Source organism: Vanessa cardui, chromosome 1 (genome assembly GCF_905220365.1).
Source record: "Vanessa cardui chromosome 1, ilVanCard2.1, whole genome shotgun sequence".
Classification (NCBI taxonomy): Eukaryota; Metazoa; Arthropoda; class Insecta; order Lepidoptera; family Nymphalidae; genus Vanessa; species Vanessa cardui.
This window is the reverse complement of record NC_061123.1, coordinates 42,162-67,914: the sequence shown is the minus strand read 5'-3', so window position 1 is coordinate 67,914 and position 25,753 is coordinate 42,162. Positions and strand designations below refer to the sequence as shown.

The window sequence follows — 25,753 nt, the reverse complement described above, 5'->3', positions numbered from 1 at the left end:
ATAACTATGCGAGTTTCTTGTCGTTTCTCCTCGCTGGAGGCTATATTTATATATCTTCGATTCAAAATCGCTTCATTGTGAAGTTTACTTGAATGAAATTAATATGATTTGATTTGATATTTGTCCTAAGACTAAATATTTTCTTACTTGAGTTCTTCTAGTTCAGTTACATAATGATGTGATACGTACGATGTACTTATATCTTTTGCCCCGCGAACACGTCATTCAAAACAGGTAATTAAAATCGGTCACACTCATTCAGTATAAAACAATTTCATATCTTTGATATAGATGTCACAATACAGTGCATCCGTTTGATTACTTCGGAGTCGAGAGGAGATCAAGTGACGTCATAGCGAGCACTAAATAACAAGTTCAGGACAACTTTCCTCGTTTCCCTGCTACAGCGCGCCGCGCCGCCACGCAACGGATCTCGGCGGCGTTTTACGATACGGCTTCAGAAAAAACTGAAGTCGTATAAAATAAGACACTTTGACTTTTATTTTATTATTTGCTTATTTATTTTCAGTTAAAAGGTAAAGTTTCCCTTACTTGGGTTAGTATAAATTAGTTGCCCTTATGTATTTAAAATCAGATCAATTAATGAATTGAAAAAATATTTAAGACATTAGGTTTCCTTTTCATTGCCGATGTTGGATCCAAAAAATCTTAAATTATGTGGTCTTAATGAGAAGTTTAACGTTTCAAAATGGCAATCACCGGTGCATTGAAACTATTTTATTATAAAGAGATTTTTCGGGCCCATTCCTTGTTAATCAGTTTGAACGTATGTGGATCCTACAGGCATATATTATGTACATGCATTCCATCTAACGACGCAGTATTAAGTAAATTCAACAAACAAAATATAATATTTTGCTAATAATAATACATCCAAAGTCAATAAACCATCTGGTCTATTGTATTGAAAATAGGCGAAGTTAAATTATATATTCGTAATAAATATAGAACCACTTTGGTCAATATATAAATTGGAGAGAAATTAGGAACTATTAATATTTTAAAATCTAAAATATATATTTTTTTAATAGTTAATATCTGAATCAAACATTCTATAGAATAAGTATCATAAAAATAAATAAAATTTTAACAAAAAGAAAAACCGACTTCAAACAAAACACTATTTTAAAACAAATAAAAATGCACTAAAAAGTAATAAAAATAATTTCATATTTAACATATTTTTGAGAGTCCTCCTAGGTAAAATGAAATGAAAAATATTAGACTACTTAAAAGTCGATTTACGATTATATAACGTAGTTATAGTTACTGTTATATTTGGAGCCGGTGTCAGCCACGGGTACCCGCTTCAACAATCAAAAGAAAGAAGGGATACGAGCCTCTTGATTGATCCAGTATAATATCGTATAAAAAGTAATTTGTAAGAAACATATTTCTTAAAGTATTCTCGTATTGTTTTTTGATGGATATAGTATAGGTTGGCTGACACCGACTCCAAATATAGCAATAATTATAACTACATTATATAATCGTAAATCGACTTTTAAGTAGTCTAATATTTTTCATTTCATTTTACCTAGGAGGACTCTCAAAAATATGTTAAATATGAAATTATTTTTATTACTTTTTAGTGCATTTTTATTAGTTTTAAAATAGTGTTTTGTTTGAAGTCGGTTTTTCTTTTTGTTAAAATTTTATTTATTTTTTTATTTTAAGTGAAGCTGATGTAGACTAACATTTTATTCTTAATATGGATAGATTAAGCGTGCCGTTTATATGAATCAGAAACTACTTCGGGGACAATTTCAAAAGAAACTTTCGAATAAAGCAAAAATAGATTTTCGAAAATGCGGCTTTAATACGTCATGCGACATAAACTACAAGGTACCACCCTCGAATGAGCTGTAATCGACCTCAGTAAAAAAACTTTGCAAAAGAGCTAATATATGTCGTACATCTTATGGCATCACATCATATGACATCACATCACATACACAAAATTTGATTAAAGATAGTAAAAAATTCTGCCCCATATCGCACCCTAACTGTGAGCCGTACAGGAGTTCCATCACTACATAGTATAAAACAAAGTCGGTTTCTCTGTCCCTATATCTTTAAAACTACGCAACGGATTTTGATGCGGTTTTTTTTAATAGATAGTGTGATTCAAGGGGAAGGTTTGTGTATATAATACATGAACAATATAGTAAAGAAACACTGACAATTTTAGAAGTTTGCAATGTGATGTCGTAAATAAACAAATTCTTTAGTATATTTAGTATCAGTTTTGCACCCGTGAGAAGTCGGGGCGGGTCGCTAGTTAATTATAATATTCGATTATGACAATTACATGAACATAACCACGTTCCGGAAGGTGATTTAAATATGCAAGTAACCCATAAATAAAAGATTCGACCGAGTATTGCTAACGTGCTCCTCAGAATTGTTCCGTTCCCTCCCGTTCCCTTAATTTGTCATGGATCCTATACTCAGAACCTTACCAAACTTTCACCAAACTACCCTTAAAGTATGTCCTTTATAATAAAAAAAGAATAATCAAAATTGTGCCAACCAATTTTGAGTTATTCACCAATTTATCGCGCACATACATAATGCAAATTTAAGACTTACGTCGTTTTCATACGGATACCATCATCGGAAAAAAATTAAAAAAAAATGGGACCCCACGGGAAGCACTACCTTTCAAACAAAAAAAAATTATCAAAATCGGTCCACCCAGTAAAAAGTTATGAGGTAACAAACATAAAAAAAAAATAAAAAAAAAAAAAAAAAAAAATACAGACGAATTGATAACCTCCTCCTTTTTGAAGTCGGTTGAAAAACAAGTAACAGCCCCATTAAGAAAAGGGCTTGGAACATATTCATAAAATATAATAAAAGGTAACAATAATTGTATATCTAGTTTGAATGACTTCAAAGGGAAAATATTCATCAATATTGCTTAACACAATAATATTTGCTGTTCTCCATTGTAATAATAATATGTACACACGTCACACGCTCGACTTCCGTCAATATTGTTCCGGTCAGCGATTGATTGGTCTCTTGAGATTTATCCCTTTGCCAATATTCCGCACATGAATAAAGTCCGTTATGGCGCGAATACGAGGGCTTATTTGTTTAAATTATTTTATTGAAGACATTTTACGACCCAAAGAAGTTTATTTACGGCGTGAGGTGGCGTAAAATTTAGTATGGGAAATTATAGTAGTGCGTGATGCGGTACCGAGGCGGAAAAGCATCGATTGTAAATTGTCAACTTACAATATTCGTATATATTTGCACATGTCATTTTGGTGACTACCGATCAGATCCTTCGAACTGATTTGAACTTAATTGTTGAAAAACGTTTATGCACTAAAATAGTAACAATGTTATCACAGATGATTACTGATTTCGAATAAATAATTCTAAATAATAAGAATTCTGAAATATTTATAATAATAATAAAAAAATAAATGTTTGATTTTACCATTTATTGTGGACACGACAGTGTTGTTAGTCTAAGAATCTCTCTCATCCGTCGCACCTTTCATTAGACATTCACTTAATAAATCATGCGTTCTCTTACTGTTTAGTGTAACCAGATTCAACGCTTATGTCGTATATAAATATTTTAAGCGCCTCGAGTAAGGTTATTCGCACAGATTTGCCGGCACTATTTTATTTTTATAACTATTGTTGTGTAAATGTGAACAAGTTTTCCTTTGTTCCGCTCTAACTCCGCTTCAAATGTTTTATGAATGTTATTTTACGCCGTGATCTGTGATACATTTATTTCTGCAAACGTGCTACCTAAAACCTTATTACAGAATTTTCTCGTGAGCGCACAACGTTAAATCTTTTGATATTAAGATGAACACGAAACTAATTATTTAGGCCGCTTAAGATTAATGAATTCCATTTAAATATTTATCATGATTTATCTTACTGTACATTTATATTAAAAAAATACTATAAAATAACTAAACGTATTCTACTTTAATGGATATTATTTGAAATATATAAAATTATTATATTAGTGAAGGATTTTCTACTTTATTTGTTCTATTACTTCACTGTCATACATGTTTTCACAAATGAATCTTTAAACCGTTTCCAATAAAAACAGTTTTTTAATTTCAAATTCAAATAGTATTGTCGACTTCATTACCTTGCTACGACCGCGTAGACTGCTGCTACGAAATTGCTACATTCTCTGTACGTATGTATATTACCGTAACGGTATTTTATATCTAAGGTTTATTAGTTTTCATAAATAATATTACTTTGTCTACGTAAGTCTACTTATTTGACTTCAACTTATCTTGTTTAGAACACAAATATTAAAGTGACCAAACTCTCTTATTACAAACTTGCAGTCATTAGTATGATTAAATTGCCATATTAAAAAAATTAAGTTAACTTTTAAAGTAATAATTTTATTAGTTCTGATTTAATTATATTGTATAATTTATTTTTGAGTAATCACCATGTCATTGTTTAAGAATTTACAAGCGTTTTACCACAAACTAATTTTATGAATTTACCTTATAAACTTTAGTTTACTACTTTAGAAAACCTTTTCAACAGACACTTTTCAACCGACTTCCAAAAGGAGGAGGTTATCAATTCGTCTGTATATATATTTTTTTTTTTTTTTTATGTTTGTTACCTCATAACTTTTCACTGGGTGGACCGATTTTGATAATTTTTTTTTTGTTTGAAAGGTAGTGCTTCCCGTGGGGTCCCATTTTTTTTTTATTTTTTTCCGATGATGGATACCATATGAAAACGACATAAGTCTTAAATTTGCATTATGTATATGCGCGACAAATAGGTGAATAACTGAAAATCACGTTAACCAATTTTGATAATTCTTTTTTTATTATAAAATATATACTTCAAGGGTAATTTGGTCAAAGTTTGATAAGGTTCTGAGCACAGGATCCATGACAAAGTAGCGGAACGGAAGGGAACGGAACAATTCTGAGGAGCACGTTAGCGATACTCAGTCGAATCTTTTATTTATAGGTTATTTGGATATTTGAGTCACCTTCCGTAATGTGGTTATGTTTATGTAATTATCATAGTTGAATATTAAAATCAACTAGCTACCCACCCCGGCTTCGCACGGGTGCAATACTGATACTAAATATACTACAGAATTTGTGTATTTACGACATCACATCGCAAACTTCTAAAATTATCAGTGTTTCTTTACTATATTGTTCATGTATTATATACACAAACCTTCCCCTTGAATCACACTATCTTTTAAAAAAAACCGCATCAAAATCTGTTGCGTAGATTTAAAGATATAGGGACAGAGAAAGCGACTTTGTTTTATACTATGTAGTGATGGAACTACTATACGGCTCGCAGTTAGGGTGCGATATGGGGCAGAATTTCTTACTATCTTTAATCAAATTTTGTGTATGTGATGTGATGTCATATGATGTACGGAATATAGTTGGTCTTTTTCAAAGTTTTTTTGCTGAGTTCGATTACAGCTCTTTCGAGGGATCCTTGTAGTTTACGCCGCATGACGTATTAAATCCGCATTTTCGAAAGTCTATTTTTGCTTTATTCGCAAGTTTCCTTTGAAATTGTCCTCGAAGTAGTTTCTGACTCATATAAACGGAACGCTTAATATATCCATATTAAAAAAAATTAGTTAGTCAACATCAGCTTCACTTAAAATCAAAAAATAAATAAAAATTTTAACAAAAAGAAAAACCGACTTCAAACAAAATACTATTTTAAAACAAATGAATATGCACGAAAAAGTAATAAAAATAATTGCGTATTCAACATATTTTTTTGAGTCTTCCTAAGTTAAATGAAATGAAAAATGTCGATATATTTATTTGAAGCTGGTGACTTTTTTTTCAATAAATAGAATATTATTTTATGTTTCAAAAATCAAATATAGAGGATAAAAAATAAGAAAAGGAATTTATTACACAGAACGGTTTCCAATTACAATAATTGGTCGACACAAAGAGCTCTGCGAGGCCTCGCGAATGCACGAGCAGTAATGACAGTGGATCCATCGATTTCTTATTTTACCAGTTTATCCCCATAAAGTCTCGCCAAATAATATTTTCATACATATTTCAGTCACTTTCCCTTTTTTGTAAAACATTTTAAGTTACAGGACAAAAATATATTAACACGTTTTTTTTTTAAGTCAGTGTAAAGTAGTGAGCGATCTAACACTAAGCATTGGGCTGTAAATAAGTCTCCCCTTCATACATCACTCCGTACTAAGTTACAGCGTCCGTACATTTCGAATGTTATTATGTTCGGAATGTGTTTCAGCGTTGCAGCGCGGGCTGGCGCAGCGCCAAACAGCGGCGGCACCGACGTTCTCTCGCCCCGTTACGTAAGTGCAGGTAATTGGGATCCTTCTTTGGGAATAAAAGTGAAATAAAATAAATGTAGCACACAATCGCTGATATTGAGAATGAAATAGGTCGTGACATCTATACGGCTCAAAATGTAATTATGTTTTCACTTCTTCCATTATTATATTTCAACTTTACGTTTATTTTCTACATTGTATCATATCTACGATAAAACCATACGAAATCGAAGCGAAAAATATATAATTACAATTAAAATCGATAAGAGAGATTACAAAAAAAAGTTTCTTTATACAATTATATATATTAGTGTATTTTTGTTTACAAGAGGTGGCAACGAGCTTATGAGCATTGTAAGAAATATTAACCACTTTCTACAACAACAATGCATAACCAACCTTGGGAACTATGCTTCTACACAAACAATGTACATTTTATGTATATAGAGAGTCACTCAGAGAGGATGGCACAAAACCTTACCACCAATTTATATATAATTTTGTTATATTAAAAATATCACTTCAGCTAATTATATTATCGAACAATTTTAGGGCTTATCGTAGTCGATGCTAGTAGCTGGCTACGACGTAGAGAACAGCTACGAAGCTGCAAGGCTTTACGTTATTGCAGCTGTGGTTTTCGAAGTATTGTTATTTGTTGAAGGTAAACGAATGTGGTTTCTGGTCATTGCCTTTAGCTATGTGTGGTTGTTTGATGAATAGTTACATATTTGCTTATGTTTTAAACTATCTACGATAAATTTTCCATCGATATCTTTGTTAATTATTATCTTTAACATGTCATATGCGTATCTGTAAAAAGATAAACATTTACGTCATTTTAGATCAAGTAGTAGAAATCTTTGACGATCTCCGTGGTCGAGACGTGTGTACACCGGTTTCCATGGGTACGCCACTCTGAGGTCCCGGGTTCGATTCCCGGGATCCGATATTAGTTTCTATATATATATGTTTCTATATTACAATATAAATCAAAACTCTTTTCATGCAGTTAGGTCTTTTGAAAAGTTTTCAATCGTAATCTAAAAATTTAAAGACACGTCCAATAGACAAGAAGCTCAGCAGATACTCTTTTTATAACGGTCAAATTACATTGATAAAATTAAAAAGTATCGAATTATTCCAATATTGTCCCCTACAATAAAGTTAATAAACGTTCTATACCTTTAATTTATACCGTCTAAACAAACGAGTAATAACCCTTTTAAATTAAGGATTTCTTAACGTGAGATTTAAATTTATTTATTACCACAGTATTTGAGGAAACTGATTATAGATCCGAGAACTTACTTATGGGAAAAAGGTTTTGCGGGGTGGGAGCCTGATGTTACAAGTTTTCTTTGCTTGTACTATTTCAGTATATGTCGACCATATAATTAAAATTCATGTTTTTGTTAACAAACTCCGAGGCCCACCATAAACATGAAATAGTTACGTCGCAAACTCTTTTTCTCAGCACATCGCTTTAAGTAAAGTTTAACGTATTATATTATTTGATGTTACTTATCATTAAATTTTTTGGGGGAACTTAGAGGTCTCGCGAATATTGATTGGGATATTGTTGTTTTATTAGTGCTTCATATTATGCTATTCTATTCATTGACAATCAATTTTGTTCCTGTACGGAGAATGAATTATTCAATTTGACCAATGACTCACATAAAGTTTGAATTTGAAACAAAAAAAAACAGGAATTGTGTTGTCATATACGTATTTTGTTATAGTTGACGAAGCTTAGACAAAACAGTATAAACAAAAAGTACAAAAACGAACGTACGAAGCTCCAGCTTACTACGTGTCGCGACGTAGGAGGCGACGCGTGTGTCCGCGCTAACACCTCATCCATTAACAGACAAAGCCAAACGCTGTAAAAGGACACGAAAAATCCACGTAACACTTTTCAAATAGATTGAATAGAGCCTTAGCCGAGTAGGTAACTGAATAAGTCGCAAATAAATTTACAGGCGTATGAAAGGAGTGAATGAACTCGCCCGTTTCATTACGGGAACTCTCAACACGGAATAAAAAGATGATCCTTTGTACGAACGACAGAAACGGCGCTCGGCTAACGCATTTTCTGTTTAATTCATTTACAACCTTAGAAATTCTGTTTTTTATTATTTATATAAACAGATTGGAGTTGAGTGTTATTTATTAAGTTGGGAATTATGTTTTTCTTTATTTTTAAGTTTTGTCAATTACGTGCAAGTCATACATCAAATAAAGTTAGAAACGTTTAATACAAAATAAGTAATTATGGATTGCGGGTTCAATTTCACTTGTGGCAGTGCATCGCGGTGTCGCGATATGTATATTGCGCGATTCATCCCATGGCCTTGGGTCATAAATTTATCCTCGTTTAACAAGCTATTGCATCCATAAATGTACAATGATGTCGCGTGCCAATTTAATTAAGAACAAGGGAAATAATATAGTGTGTCATGATAACACATCTTCCGAGTCGACGCTTCCTTCCAACGCGGACGGCAGCAGACTGCGATGCGGACGGCGGGCCGCCGGTTCAAATTAAATTCTATCCGCTGGCGCTGTGTACACGTTAGATTACAACGGGGTGCAATGACTCGCGACGCAATTAAGTGTAGCGGCTGTATTTCTTTTAATTCCCGGATCATTCAGCGGCCGCGTCAGCCGCGACGAGTGACGGCACAATGCTCTCCAATCTCGGACGACGAGACGGCGCAGGGTAGCTTTACGCAGACTCTTATTTATTTAAAATACTCGAGAGAGAGCTCAAATTACATAACAATTGTTTTTTCAAGGACAGTTTATTACAATTTTATAACACTGATTCATACATTTATAAACTAGCAACTTTTTTATAGCATTACTCCAACTCACTTTAATTTGCAGTTTTTTTGATAGGAATTTTTTTGTTAACTACAAAAATATATTCTCAATATTATTATTGTAGATAGTTACGTAAAAAAATAAAAAAATAAGTCTAGGCTGAATTAAACATGTGCGAAATGAATATACATTAGCCCTAAATAATTTATTGGTAAAAATGAATATATTTGGAATGATAGGCAGTGGTATTCGCATCAAGAGCTCGCGGCGCGAGGCTAGTCTGTGCACGGCGCGTTACATCATCCCGCTGCAGGTTTCATTTTCTTTTCATCAAGGTATCTTCACGCTCGGCGGACGACGTCTCTGCGACCCCGCCGCCGCACCGCCTATCACAGCCCCCGCACTCCCCGCCCCCGTCACCCCCTCGGCCCGACTCCCACAATCTTCCCTCTCAATTTAAAACTGTTTTAATTTTTTCGCTGTCTCCATTTAAAGAAAGCTTTTGCTGAGTCATCGGGTCCTCGGACATTTGCATAACTCTCGAAAGAATGGGTTCGTCCGCCGGTTCAAGCGATAATGGCGACGTAATTGTTCCTAAAGTCGTTATGGAAGATTTTCTTAGGACTGTGAAATAAATATATTTCTATATTTAATACAACTATATAGTCGTACCCGCTCAAGCGATCGCAAGTAATAAATAAATAATCCTCGGTCGAATATAAATATTAATGAGTTAATTAAAAGTAAAGCAACCCTTACGTGTTTGCTTAATGAATTGCACTGAAGGAATAAACAATTCGGAATCATTTCGAAGCAAAGTACGTACAAAGAACACGAGCACACACCCTAAGCTCCGTATCTTCGTATCTAAAAGCAAACTTTAGACAATATTTGATATCAGCTCGCTAAATGGAATATTAAATGACTTCTCTCAATTTATAGAGGAACTTTCACTCAAAGCAGAGCGTTTATTAAATGTACATTAATTTCGCTCGCCTCTGTCGCCTCGTTTTATTCATGGCTCCGTTATATTCTCGCTCTTAAATGGTAGCCGGTGTGAGCCCTGTCCGACGATTACCGCCTCGACGCGGCTTCGCAGCTTCGATTTGGCAACACCAACTTAATATTAGAAACATATTATTATTTAAATAAACCAATCCTATTTTCGTTTCCTTTATTCTGAATCAAATTGATATTTGTCCATTATTTATTACTTCTCGGAGTCTGTTCTTAGTTGGTAAAGTAATAATAATGATATAATATAGACATCGTCGGCCCGGCGACGTAGTTGTAAGATTGAGCTTCATTATTATATTACTCAAATATTGTTGTTATCAATTTGCGCGGCGTGTTACTATACGCATAAGCAATTCATATTTAATGAAGGAGCTAGACTTAAATTGTTAATAATATAATTAATTTCTTAACTTATTATATTCAACTATGTAAGCATAATTAATCTACATTAGTAATTTATATATCTGAAGGCACGCTGAGTATTTCAGAGGGAGATTTACTGTTAATCATAGTTTAACAGTAATGTATCCAGTCTGTTTTTATTTGTAATCGAATACTTATGTTAGAAGCGGGTAGTCCCGAATAGGGTAGATTGTCATAAAAGGAGCTGGCAGTAGCGGCATGCTACTTATCACCGTCGCACGAGGAAGACAGCTTCTACCTTATTGCCTCTCAATCTAATTTAATCAACCTAACCGTATTATATTTCGTGTACTTGTACTGGGAAATTACAACGCATCTTTACTTCTGATATTCCACTGTTATCACGCCCACCACGGAAGATTGTTAACCTGTGGATTTGGCTGTTGCCGAGAACATTTTAAAGATCTTTCTGAGAATCCAACTATAAATATTATTTTAATGAAATTAAAAGTACATTTTTTTGTTATGTAACTTGATTTAGTTTGCCTTATGCAGTTATCCGAACCCCAGACTACGTTCGATTCTATTCCCTTCTATTCGATTCCCCAGATTACGTTTTTATTTTTATTTTTTATTTTATTTATGAAACAAGAATATTACATTGTTAAGACTGTTTTCTTACAATACTTCTTGTCCAAAAAAAAAAGATACTCTACGAGTACCAAGCTAATGTGCTCACCGTGGGCTTACTGTGCTCCGTTCAGCCTCATATTAAAACAATCGATGAGTTTGTATTCGAACATTTGTAACATCTTTAATTAAATTATAAGCTAAAGTAGTCTTTTTGCCAATTCGTTTCGGCTCGAAGCAGCTCCTCGTACTATTAAACCGCAGCAGCTGCCTCGTCCCAACTCAGCTCGGTCTCTTAATGAGGTTTATTTGTTATCGATCGTCAAAGAGAAACATCAAACTGTTTCCGTAGCAGATTGAACTAATTCTAAACATTAACCAACATATTAAAACAAAAGTAAGATCAAGCAAAGAAACTGGCGTAACTTTATATAATACATCAAACGACAAAACATAACATTTTCTTTCCAAACAGCATAAGTCCTTAATAAAGGCTGCTTAAAGCCCTCATCGGGCGGCGGGCTTAAGAAGAGATACAATTACGTAGGGCGGCTGAGTCTCGGCAGCGAGCGGAGCGCTCAGTCCGCAGTCGAGCGCGGATCGCGGCAGATGACTCGCCGCGCCATCCCGAGCCGAGCGGCCCCGTGCGGACTTTACGCGAGCTCGGCGCAGTTACTAGTGACCGTTAACTTCTTATCGCGCGTTTGTGATATCTGAGTGAAACTGAAATTCTGTTCGTTATCAATGGAGGCTGTGTAGGTAAGCTTACCGTTTCAGGTGTTAGTTAGTTAGTTCTCTTTGAATTAGTTTTAGTTTTTGTAAAACCTTTCAAAGCGTATAATTAAATAAGTTAAATAAAAATTTAAAAAGTTTCAAAATTGACTTTTATTAAGTATAGAATAAGACTTAAACTTTGTTTCACACGTATAGAGCTTACCGGTACGCTACGTGTTTTCGCTACGCGTAAAAGAGCTTATAGACTTCTATTATAAAACAGCTGTGACTTTGGAAGTCTTTCTACTCAACTTTTTTCTTTTACTTTAAATGCTTAAACCGCACTTAGTAAGAAACGTAATTCGGTATTGTCATATTTTGTTCCTCATCACAAAATTATGTACCTAAGTTAGTTAAGATTTTTTGAAGAAGTTGAAAAAAGTAATTTAATTTCATGCGAGTTCTTCCTGTTTTCTTGAGCTTTATTTTCATTAATTAGTTCTTATTAAAAACTAAGTTATAATGAATAACAAACATATCTTGTTAGTCTACACAAACTCGCTCCAACAGAGATCGTAAGACCAGATCCAATTAATATAAAGTAGCTGAGCTCACTATAAGACTGATTAGTGCGGGAACAATAGTGCAGCGCCGCGCGACTCCAAGTTGTTACACAAAGCCAATGCTCTTGCAACAGTTACGGAAACTGAATTGATGGAAGGAGTCACTTCAAGTAATTGCTTTTTGAATACTTTATGTACAAGTTTCGCAAATAATCGCACTTAGCGTTAAACACAGCCGCTCCGTTATGGCTAATGAAGCTTCGCTTGCCGACTGATGGACAGTTTTATGTATTCCATCACGGAGGTGTCGCTCCGAGTTACATCTCAGATGACAAACTTTTGTCCCGACGAGCGGATTCAATAGACGCTTCTAAGTGCTGGTAGGGCATTTAAAATAAATTTAATTTCGATAATATTAGCCGTAGCGAAATGTTTGATATAATTATGTTTTATTCGAATGAAATGAATCTAAATATTTAACTAATTGAACTAGCTGTCGCCCGCCCAGATGTGGTTAGTTTTTATGACGTGTTAGACAAAAAAGTAGCTTATACCCTTCCCTGGAGTTTAAATTTGCTTCATGCCAAATTTCATCCAATTCGATTTAGTAGTTTGGTCGTAACAGAGCGAAAGACATTTATGATATTAATATAGATTACGAATATAAATTAAGAAGCACACACCGCACATACGCCGGCATTTTTTGCAATTAAATTTTCGAACTTGTTGTCTCTTTGTTAAATACATAATTGAATGACTATATTATTTGTATGTAAAACACACAAATCATGGTCTTGGTCATAAAATTAAAGTTTGATTTAAACCGCAACGTTTGAGTTATAAGTTTACTGATTTGAAAACTATTTCAGTTATGATGGTAAGAAGATATTTGTACGGATAGCATAACAGTTACCTGGTAATAATCTGAGAAATCTCAAAGCTTGTATTTCATCATAAAGCTTCAATATTATTTAGGACGAAATTTTATAAAGTGTTTATATATTGACTAAAGATCTTCCGCGTAGTATATCGATATACGACAAAAAGTATAAAAAATATCAGATCATATATCAAATTTAACCAAAACTAAGTATCGTTTAACACAGCAAATTATTCAATAATAATAACAGCTTAACTTACCTTAACGATTACTGAACATTTAAACTTATACCAAAATAGAAAAAAGATCCCGAGATCATTGAATATTTACCCTTCTGCGGGTGACCCGTACTCATAGCATTACGTAACGTAATTAACATTAGTCAACTCATTCGTCACTTATGATTTCGACAGAATATTATTATGCTGACCGTACACGGTGCCGTGACTCGCCTTCAATAGGATATTATTCTCGGCGCGGCGCTGTTTGAGTATTCATCGAGTTTTCGCGATCTCAACGCCATCTCCGCAAATTGGCTCAGTGCCCGTTATCTGTGTCTCAAGATTATACCTCATTCAAATAAATTTCAATTTTGATTGTCTTCAATCTGAAATACTATATAAGAGCTAGATCCATTTATTTCTTCGTAATTTGACCAGAAAAATAATATCAGCTAACACTTTACAGTAGATTACATTATGCCATCCAGATGCAGAATCCTAATCCAGTAAACCCAACCATTTTAGGGTTACAGAATCATTGCGTCGTTCACTGTGTTGAGAGAGTCGTGTTCCTCGTATCGAGTTTCCTGAATCCTATACCGGATGCAGTTGTGCCCTCGGTGGCACTACTTAGCTTTAATGCCCGTAGAATGTGGCATTTATGTTATCCGTTTCAGTTTGGCTCGTATGTATATTTCTTAATTATAAAAGAGTGGTACTGGGTTAAGCTCGTAAAAGGAAAGCATTTCTACTTCGTAAAATAATTATGTACATATATTTCCCAAAAAACAAGAAAAAAGTTCGACTAACCTTTTATTTAAGTAGTGAAGTAAAGTAACAGCCTGTAAATTTCCCACTGCTGGGCCTCCTCTCCCATTAAGGATAGGGGCTTGAAACATATTTTACCACGCTTTTCCAACGCGGGTTGGTGGAAGTTATTTAGTTAAGTAACCATATATGTATGTATAAATTTTGGAACCAAAGATTTCACAGTACTTCCTGACTTTAGTCAGGACAAATCATATTGCATAAATGCATATTTATATAGATATTTTTGAGATTTAAACTCCGCGCATTAAGGTTTCAGCTTCTTTTAATTTTCATTACGTTTGCATTGCCAACGTTTTCTTTGGCGACGCATATAACATATTTTTCTGTATCTCGAAAAACTTGCCTCGTTTATTAAAAATTGAATCCCAAATCTATTAACTGTTTTAATATTTATCGGATTTACAGCTTTTGGAAACTAGATCGAACTAATTCTCACGATATTAGTATGATATATGCACTGTATGGTTATTTCAGTTACTGATCAGTTTTGAGGAAACTTGTATAAAAATTTTAGTGTATATTGTGTGTAACCTTTGTTACCAAACGCCGAACGCCATCACAGTCGCTATTTAAGTTTGTACAACCGCACGTCTACAGATATATCGTTAAAACTACTTTTTGTTCATTACCTAACGCCTCAAAGTCAAAGTTAATTTTAGTTCCTAAAAATGATTTCACTAGATGTGAAATAAATACAATTAAGAGTACTTGTGGGCTAAATGCATATCTCAGCATATTAAGTGAAATAACTCATCTCACGCGGGCACAACATAAAGTAGTCTTAATTGAAAACTCTCCGTTTGTATCGACATTTGAATAAAATATAAATGATAATAATCACTTAGCTGAAGCCTGTGCACCGCGTCGCTATCCACGCAAGCGCTCCAGCTGAGATCGTATCACACTTAAAATGTAGTACTTCATATATCCAACGGCGGAGTACTCGCAGTGCCACTAAGGAGCGGAATTTATTGAGCCTCTCAATGAAGTAGTTACGTGTCTCGCTGAGGGCTGTCGGCGGCCGCTAAGCTTTGCGCGTAGATCGACTGCTAAGCAGTCAGAAGTCAAGTCAGAGAATATTATTTTAGCACTTTATGGTACATAAATTTAACGATTCGCGTTTCAACTTATAAATTTAACAAGTATTGTATAAAATATTATATAATCCTTAACACAGGTTATTTAATTAGCCTAGGTAGGATAGCACGTACTTGTTATGTGTTTCTTTCGATGACCGTTTTATAATACATTGAAACTTTTGTCGTAGTTCAACCATGTAACTCTTTATAAAGATTATTTGTGTACGGAAAAAAATAAATTATTATTATTATTGTCCCAGCGCGTGTACGTACCGCTGTCTCACAGAAGGTTCGGAGCGCGTTCCGCCTCGCTGCCCCACTGCTGGCTTATGTGCGGGTGAATTAATAAGTAGGTTATCTTCAATATTATAATTGATTCGAGATGTATTACATATTATTTACTGTAGAACAATGATATTTTATTCTGTAATACAGATCATTATTAGTAATATTTATAGTATAGGTATATTAATGAAACATTTAAAAAAAATAATCTTAACTACTGTTTAGGTACAGAGTAAGAATGTTTACAGTTTGATAGAGGGCAAAAGTTAGACTGCGTGAATGCTCTAAAAATAAATATCCAGTTTTAATTGATTTTTATAAACACTTATTATCTGTTTCTACAAAACATGCCGAAATACAATTTATTAAGTATACGCAATTAGTTTTAATGATATACTTACGGGGAGTCCATGTTCACGCGTCAGGTGATGTAAGCTGACACTTTAAGCACGACCTTACACAACGAACTGCAGTGAAGCCTAACGCAGTCGAGCTAATGGATAGTGTGACAAGCGCTTAGTACATTACCGTAGATGCCTTCTATTTTGTTTCATCTTTTCCGCTCCATCGGCTCCGAGCCCGGCTAATGAATAAACATTAAGCTTGACTGGCGATACCATTATGTCACAAGCATTATCTTTTTTTATTTCACAAAACAGTCATCAGAACAGGTCAACGCTTTTTTTTTCTAATAATCGTTTTGACAGCGCGCGCTTCTGATTTTTCGTAGTTACTCCTTGCTCCTTATTCCAATATTGTAAAGAGTGACCAGCTTTATTATACAGCAGCAGTAACTGTTTTAGAATTTAAATAATTGTAGCAAATTAAATATCATTAATGCGACTGAGCCTTTATTCTTCCTTACATCATCTTTATAATCATTATAGCAAAGTCAATAATAAAGTTAAAAACACGTCGTTGAAGTATCTCATTAGATGCATCAATAAATAAATGAACTTTTATATAACTAGCGATAAAATTACACACGTTTGTACCCTCGTACAGTTCTGCTTGTTATTTGTACTGAATACTAAATATTAGTGTTCACATTCGTATCTTGATAACATATAACTACACCTAATGGGGCCCGACTATATTTCATACCTATTGATATTATTATGTAACTTTTTATAATACCCTTCATACTGTACATATTTGTAGATTTAAAAAAAATAACCAATTTTCGTCCAGTAAGACATTTTGTAAGTATGATCGACACTCAACACACAGGCCAATAACCTGAGGGCGCGTGAGTGAACAGATTTAATAATAGTTATCTTCTGTGGCCTTTCCACGGAGTCAGTGAGCAACTCAGTGGGGAAGTCGGAGATTAATTCTCGCTAAACTATATTTGCAAGATTGTCTGAGTAGTTCACAACATCCGACTTAGTTCTTAACAGATTTTTATTGAGACGAGTAAAACACTTGTTCTGCCGTGTGAGCCAAAACGTTAGTCCTAGTTCGTCTCGACTAATCAAACTCATTCCTTTAGATGTCGTAGTATTTTTACGTCCTGCGACTAGTTGGTAGCTTCTAAAACTACTGCTCATTTGGTCGACGTGGTGAGGTGGACGATTTATTCCTATATAAATATATGCATATTGTTATAGATTAAGTCGAGAGTCGTCCTAGTGGGTCACATACACATGAAAAATTGTCTCAAAAGGTCAAACTTGTTTAGGAAAAGCTCAGTTACATACACATGCTCAGAAAATCAATAAATATACAGTTATGTTGTCTGGCACTAGTTCTTATTAAGTTAATAAAGATAATTACATATGGTTTAAATATTAAAATTTTTAGACATCAGTAGAAAACGTTTTAACGACATCCATTTAGGTATATGCTGTAAACGCAAGTTTGTTACATCATACGCTGTACAGACGGTATGGTATCATAGTTACCATTGGTCCGCTATGCAAATGCAAGACCGTTCGATATTTAGAAATACAAGTCACAATAACCGTCTGTAAATGCCCACTGCTAAGATGACGCATGTCTTATATGAGGAGATATTAAACTAAAATAAGAAGTATTGTACACTTAGCATTTTTCAAAGTCTACATGTCTGTTAATAAAAACATGTTTTAATGTGGATATTGTCACTTTAGCACACTGAAGCAAACCTGTGAAACGAATAGAAGAACATAGTGTCGCGGAGAGCTCAACGCGAGCGCTGCGCTCCGACGAACATTTCGGGCGCGACGCTTCGCGGCCACAACTCGTACGATATCGAGTTTGTCACGTTTATGTCATTATAAGTACGATATGCATTCATGACATTAAATTGGAGTGTCTGATTGTAATATTAAAATAGCCCTTTTAAATCAATGCATTTGTGTGTATACACGGTACATATACCAAAATAACATTTTTTAATTTCGGCTAATCGCTGGAGATTTTGACGGCACTTTCACTGGCAGATAACTGATATAATAAGGAGTAACTTAGGCTACAACAATTTTTTTTTATGTTGAATTCAAACGCGTACAACGTCGTCGGCACAGCTAGTTTTTTAATAAAAATCAGTATATGATAAAAGTACTTTCGAGCAACTTATTAGCCGTACTTAATAGCTTCTAAAATATTTTTCTATTAATCCTTCCGATCTGATGTGAAATAACACCCTTCCTGGGGACTTTTCTTTCATACATACAAAGCTGCTGCTCTCGTACTCAGCCAGCGTCTACACATGGACTGAGTGAATGTTCACGCGCTTCCATCCTCACGCTGTTCGTCTATCTATTCTCTCTCGCATATTTCCTAATTCAGTGATAAAAACAACGAATTGCGAGTTAACTCACGCGGAGAGGGTTCTGCACGCTGTTACATAATTATTAAAAAAAATCCTATAATTTATATGTAAAAATCATTTATCTGTTCACTATTTCAAAAAGATTAACTGAGATGATTCGGAATTATCAATTTTCGCCAATTATTCTTAAATATGGTCAACAAAATTCACAATGTAATAATGGAATAATATACATTAATTTCATTTCCCAAATTTCAATTTATTTGGTTCATTAGATTCGTAGCTAGTTGGCTGTGACGAATGAGCAGACACACACGCGCTGTGACAAGAGTTCTTTTTTACAAAGGTAGCACTCAAACGACTTAATACAAGCTGCTACGAGCTGAAATCACGTTAAATGCAACATTTGTTCAACAAGTAAAACTAAAACATAAACATAGTTAACAGCGCAAACGTCAATGGCTTCTATATTGATCTGCAACGCTGTTTTATTTGCCAACAGGTGTCGCTGCGGCGCCCGAGCCGACCGCGCTGCAGGAGACATCATGCTCTTTATGCTTCTGCTGGCTCTCGGAATATTGTTCACAAGTAAGTTTTTCTACCGAAGTGACGCTTTAGGAACGAAGATCTTTATCGCACGCTAAAGAACAGTTTGCACGAAATTGTTTGCTAATTTTATATTTTTAAGACACTATTTAATTCTTTATCTCGCTGGTGATGTTTGACTTTTCTAGTGATTTCGTCGAAAATCTACCAAAACTTCCTTAAAAATATCATTATCCCATTTTTTTATAAGTACTTAAATATTTCTCATAACATTATTGATAAGTTCCTTCTTTATTTATTTATTACATTGATTTCGATTGACTTTAATGTAATAAGTTATAAAATAACGATTTCGTAACCAATTAAGCCCGATATTACTGTAAAGTCCGGGTAAGCCTCGACCCTGCGCCTTCTGTATCGAACGCGCGCGTTAAATAGAGCAACACATTCGTTTTATTGTTTCTTGCTCCCTGTTGCGATACAAAACTAAATTATTCGCAAATAAAGCCCGCTCGTTCGCAGCGCTTTCAATTTCATAATTAAATCGGCAGAAACGGGCCGAGATTTAATCAAACGTGCGAGGCGATATCGAGCGTCGATGCGCGCTCGTAACGGAACGTACCGCGTCGTCCGCGGCGAGGCGCCGGCGAATTGATTACTGCATGATTCACAGCCTTCTTTGTCTCTGCTCCGGCGAATTGCGAAAGTAATATATGAACTAATTCCAACAAACGATAGCAACAAACTTTGGTAAATTACACATTTGAGGACAATCGTAACGGCCCAAGTTCGCAACTTCCCCGCGAGCGCCTTTTTTTGGGTCAAACAGTTTCAAACTCCACTTTTGCTGCTAGACTTTTAAGTGGCTTAAAGTTAGCCGTTGTTTGCAAACAACATTTTTTAACTGTATCACGGGGTGTCGCTTTCTCGGAAGGGTGATTCGGTTTCCGCCGAGTAAGTTATGAATTGATTAAAGCGCATTTAATTAATTGCGAGCCCCCACATATAAACTGCCATCTACGGGTCACACGCACATGTTTTAATATCGTTTTCTTCGCGTTACAATGAGTGTTAGCCGTTTATTTAGTATTTCGTATACATGCATGTAATATATATATATATATATATATATATATATATATATATATAGATTGATATTATTATGTATAATATAAATACACCTTCATATTGATGCTGATAAGATGACATCTTTACGTAGATGTGTCATCGGACGCGCCGGTTCGGCTGGGCCCCGTGTTCACGGCGGAGCCGCCCGCCCTGGTGCGCTACGCGTCGTCGGCCGGGACGCGCGTGCAGTGCGCCGCCCGCGGAGACCCGCCGCCGCGCCTCTCCTGGCTCGCAGACGACGGCAGCACACTCAACGACGCTCCCGGCCTCAGGTTATACTTACTTTAGTATATTTGGAATAGCTAATAAATATTAAATAAAGTTGTTTACAATGCTGTTCAACGAAACAAAAAACAAAACTTTCGTTAAAAATAATGAAAAAAAAGGTTCGAATATAATTAATGTAAGTACTGAAGTCTTCTTTGCAATTAATAATTAAGAAAAACATTTTGGAAGGATATAAAAAATTCTAATAATTTAGGAGTTTTAAACAAAGACGGTAAATGAGGACAATTTTTCGTGAGAACAGAAGGAATTATGTACATGACGTCGGAAATCATAATTTGTCCTTTTATAATTACTGTCGAGACAAAGCGCTATCATTATTGCGAACTCAATTCATATTGGCTGTAACCACTTTTAACTTCGTGTTGCTGGAGCGAAGAAAAATAAGTGAGTGTTAGTATTATTTGCTTTTTTTCAATAAACTCGAAATGCACTCTGTGAATGTTTAGGAGAGCAAGCTCTTAGTATAAGTTTGTATATTGCATCGTTAAGAAGACCTATTTACGGCAAGACTTTAGAAATCACTTATAAAAAAAGTTTGACTACGCCGATGATTCGAAAACGGCTTAAATTTAAATTATTATCTGAAAGAGATCCTTACAAATGTCTGTTGGTTTTCTTAAGGTGGATGCTGATTTCGCAGTTTATTCTTTAAATTATATATTTTTAACCGACTTCAAAAAGGAGGAAGAGGTTATCAATTCGTCTGTATTTTTTTTTATGTTTGTTACCTCATAACTTTTTAATGGGGGGACCGATATTGATATTTTTTTTTTATTTGAAAGGTAGTGCTTCTCGTGGGGTCCCATTTTAATTTAATTTTTTTCCGATGATGGTATCCGTATGGAAACGACATAAGTCTTAAATTTGCATTATGTATATGCGCGACAAATAGGTGAATAACTGAAAATCACGTTAACCCATTTTGATGATTCTTTTTTTATTATACAATATATACTTCAAGGGTGGTTTAGTGAAAGTTTGGTAGAAAGTCTGAGGAGCACGTTAGCGACACTCGGTCGAATCTTTTATATTTATAGGTTATTTAGATATTTGAGTCACCTTCCGTAATGTGGTTATGTTTATGTAATTATCATAGTCGAATATTATAATCAACTAGCTACGCACCCCGGCTTCGCACGGGTGTGCTACTACTAGATATACTACAGAATTTGTTTATTTACGACATCACATTGCAAACTTCTAAAATTAACAGTGTTTCTTTACTATATTCATGTATTATTTATACAAACCTTCCCCTGGAATCACACTATCTATTAAGAAAACCGCATCAATATCCATTACGTAGATTTAAAGATATAGGGACAGAGAAACCGACTTTGTTTTATACTATGTAGTGATGGAACTCCTGTACGGCTCACAGTTAGGGTGCGATATGGGACAGAATTTTTTACTATCTTTAATCAAATTTTGTGTATGTGATGTGATGTCATATGATGTGATGCCATAAGATATACGACATATATTAGCTCTTTTGCAAAGTTTTTTTACTGAGGTCGATTACAGCTCTTTCGAGGGTGGTACCTTGTAGTTCATGCAGCATGACGTATTAAAGCCGCATTTTCGAAAGTCTATTTTTGTTTTATTCGAAAGTTTCTTTTGAAATTGTCCCCGAAGTAGTTTCTGATTCATATAAACGGCACGCTTAATCTATCCATATTAAGAAAAATTAGTTAGTCAACATCCGCTTCACTTAAAATCAAAAAATTAAAAAAAATTTTAACAAAAAGAAAAGCTGACTTCAAACAAAACACTATTTTAAAAGAAATAATAATACACTAAAAAGTAATAAAAATAATTGCCTATTTTACATATTTTTTAGAGTCCTCCTAGGTAAAATGAAATGAAAAATATTAGGCTACTTAAAAGTTGATTTACGATTATATAATGTAGTTATAATTATTGCTATATTTGGAGTCGGATATATAAAAGCTTAACAAGGCTACTAACTTATTTGACCATGTTTGCCACTGGAGTCAATTGTCAAAATTATCCTCGAAACGAAAAATAGTGTTCTGGAATGTAATTATGTATTATTCATACTTTTAGTCATTCCACGCATAAAAACTCTCGGAATATGTTGGTGTAATTTATTGAATTCATTGTATGTCGTTTAATACTATTTAATTTGAAGCGTCGATAGCGCGATGATTTTTTATAATTGGATGGTTTGTATGGCTGCCTAGCGATGTATAAAGTCATGGTAAAATGCCAAATATTAAACTTACACAAAAAAATACGTTAAAAAGGTAAAGTAAAATTTTTCAAACTCAAACTCAAACTCAAATTCCTTTATTCTATATAGAAGCATTACACTTACTTATTGATTGTCAAATAAACACTACCACCGGTTCGGAAAACGGAACACCCTGACCTGAGAAGAACCGGCGAAAGAAACTCAGCGGGTCTTTTTTTTTGTTTTTTTCTTTTTGTCAAATTAATAAGGTACATAGTATATGATTAGAAATAGCCAGGAGGCGATCGTTTCATTCCCAAGGTGTGCTATCAAACATAAACTCGCTAATTGTATAGTAACCTTTTGCACACAAGCGTTACTTAACAATTTTTTTAAATTTGGCAACAGAAGCATTTTGAACGCTTTCTGGGATCCTGTTGTAGAAGCGTATACATTGCCCCACAAAAGAGTTACTGACTCTATGCAGTCGAGTAACAGGAGTAACAAGATTGTGTTTGTTCCTTGTACCAATGTTATGAGAATCACATTTTCTCATAAAAACATTAATATTTTTCCGTACATACAAAACATTACAAAATATGTATTGAGAAGCAACAGTCAATATCTTAATTTCTTTAAATCTATGCCTTAATGATTCCTTGGCTCCTAGGTTATAGATTGCGCGAATAGCCCTCTTCTGCAGCACAAATATAGTTTGGATAGCGGCTGCGTTACCCCAAAGCATAATACCGTAGGACATTATACTATGAAAGTAACTAAAATATACTAGTCGAGCCGTATCAACATCAGTAAGTAATCTAATTTTTTTGACCGCAAATGCCGCAGAACTCAGTCTACCCGCCAATCCGTTTATGTGGGGGAGCCACTGTAACTTGGCATCAAGAGTAAGGCCAAGAAATTCAGTTGTTTCAACTGGATCCATCGATTCCCCATTGATAACTACATCGGGTTTTACATTTTGTACATTTGGCGTACTAAATTTCACAATTTTAGTTTTATTATTATTTAGTTTAAGATTATTTACGCTAAACCAATGTACTATATCAGCTATAGCATTGTTTACGTCGTCGTACTGTACCTGTTTTCTATTAATTTTAAAAACTAAGGAGGTGTCATCAGCAAACAATACTATATCATGTTTGTTCCCAACAAGAAAGGGCAAGTCATTTATATATGTGAGAAACAGAAAAGGTCCAAGAATTGATCCCTGAGGGACCCCCATACCAACTGAGACCCCAGAAGACCTTTTTCCTTTAACGTCAACCCTCTGAATTCTATTGTTAAGATAGGAAGTCAGAAGGTCGAGCGCACATTCTCTAATTCCATAGTGATAAAGTTTCCTGACCAGAGTCTCAAACTCAAACTCAAATTCCTTTATTCAATATAAAAGCATTACACTTACTTATTGATTGTCAAATAAACACTACCACCGGTTCGGAAAAAGGAACACCCTGACCTGAGAAGAACCGGCGAAAGAAACTCAGCGGGTCTTTTTTTTCTGTTATTTTTTTTTTTGTCAAATTTATAAGGTACATAGTAGTATATGATTAGAAATAGCCAGGAGGCGATCGTTTCATTCCCAAGGTGTGCTATCAAACATAAACTCGCTAATTGTATAGTAACCTTTTGCACACAAGCGTTCCTTAACAATCTTTTTAAATTTGGCAACAGAAGCATTTTGAACGCTTTCTGGGATCGTGTTGTAGAAACGTATACATTGCCCCACAAAAGAGTTACTGACTCTATGCAGTCGAGTAATAGGAGTAACAAGATTGTGTTTGTTCCTTGTACCAATGTTATGAGAATCACATTTTCTCATAAAAACATTAATATTTTTCCGTGCATACAAAACATTACAAAATATGTATTGAGAAGCAACAGTCAATATCTTAATTTCTTTAAATCTATACCTTAACGATTCCTTGGCTCCAAATATAGTTTGGATAGCGGCTGCGTTACCCCAAAGTATAATACCGTAGGACATTATACTGTGAAAGTAACTAAAATATACTAGTCGAGCCGTATCAACATCAGTAAATAATCTAATTTTTTTGACCGCAAATGGCGCAGAACTCAGTCTACCCGCCAATCCGTTTATGTGGGGGAGCCACTGTAACTTGGCATCAAGAGTAAGGCCAAGAAATTCAGTTGTTTCAACTGGATCCATCGATTCCCCATTGATAAGTACATCGGGTTTTACATTTTGCACATTTGGTGTGCTAAATTTTACAATTTTAGTTTTTTTATTATTCAGTCTAAGATTATTTACGCTAAACCAATGTACTATATCGGACATAGCATTGTTTACATCGTCATACTGAACTTGTTTCCTATTAATTTTAAAAACCAAAGAGGTATCATCCGTCTGTCATGTAAACCGTTATATACAATAATTCAATTGTAATTACAATCAAAGTGTTGTTGTAGACGAGTGTACAGCAACGGCACGCTGGAGGTCTTCCCGTCGGGCGCGTACCGCGACGAGCAAGCCGCGAGCACGGTGCGCTGCCGCGCCGCCAACCCGCACGGCGCCATCGTCTCGCGTGACGTGACTTTACAGCCAGGCTAGTCAATATTACCTGTTTCTTTAATAATTTTAGGATCTCCATGAAAAACGGCACGAACGAAAGTACCGACCGACTTACAGCTATAGTCTGGAAAAGAGTGAAGAATATAAACATAAATTATGTAACATGTTAATATCTTTACTTTACTTGGTGGTAGGGCTTTGTGCGAGCCCGTCTGGGTAGGTACCACCCGCTCATCAGTTATTCTACCGCCAAATAACAGTAGTCAGTATTGTTGTGTTCCGGTTTGAAGGGTGAGTAAGCCAGTGTAACTACAGGCACAAGGGACATAACATCTTAGTTCCCAAGGTTAGTGGCGCAGTGACGATGTAAGGAATAGTTAATATTTCTCACAGCATCATTGTCTATGGGTGATAGTGACCACTTACCATCAGGTGGCCCATAGGCTCGTCCGCCAACCTATACCATAAAAAAAAAAATCTATTCAGTGGCTGACACAAAATGGGAAGTGGTGATGTCGGGCACGTCGGCG

General features: G+C 34.9%; 1 protein-coding gene across 1 annotated transcript; it reads left to right on the top strand.

The window, feature by feature from the left end:
* The first annotated feature begins 11,787 nt into the window (after positions 1–11,787).
* Positions 11,788–25,262, top strand: LOC124534636 (Down syndrome cell adhesion molecule-like protein Dscam2). The gene is made up of 4 exons (XM_047110592.1): positions 11,788–11,947; positions 19,019–19,104; positions 20,282–20,462; positions 25,121–25,262. The coding sequence occupies exons 2-4, from the start codon at positions 19,062–19,064 to the stop codon at positions 25,260–25,262; spliced, it is 366 nt and encodes a 121-aa protein (XP_046966548.1). The 5' UTR covers positions 11,788–11,947; positions 19,019–19,061.
* Positions 25,263–25,753: the final 491 nt, after the last annotated feature.

Bases quoted from the DNA above. Each gene is read 5' to 3' on its own strand.
- LOC124534636 (XM_047110592.1), top strand. From the start codon at position 19,062: ATGCTCTTTATGCTTCTGCTGGCTCTCGGAATATTGTTCACAA. The intron at 19,105-20,281 runs GTAAGTTTTTCT...ATCTTTACGTAG, and splicing joins TCTCGGAATATTGTTCACAA to ATGTGTCATCGGACGCGCCG. The intron at 20,463-25,120 runs GTTATACTTACT...GTGTTGTTGTAG, and splicing joins AACGACGCTCCCGGCCTCAG to ACGAGTGTACAGCAACGGCA.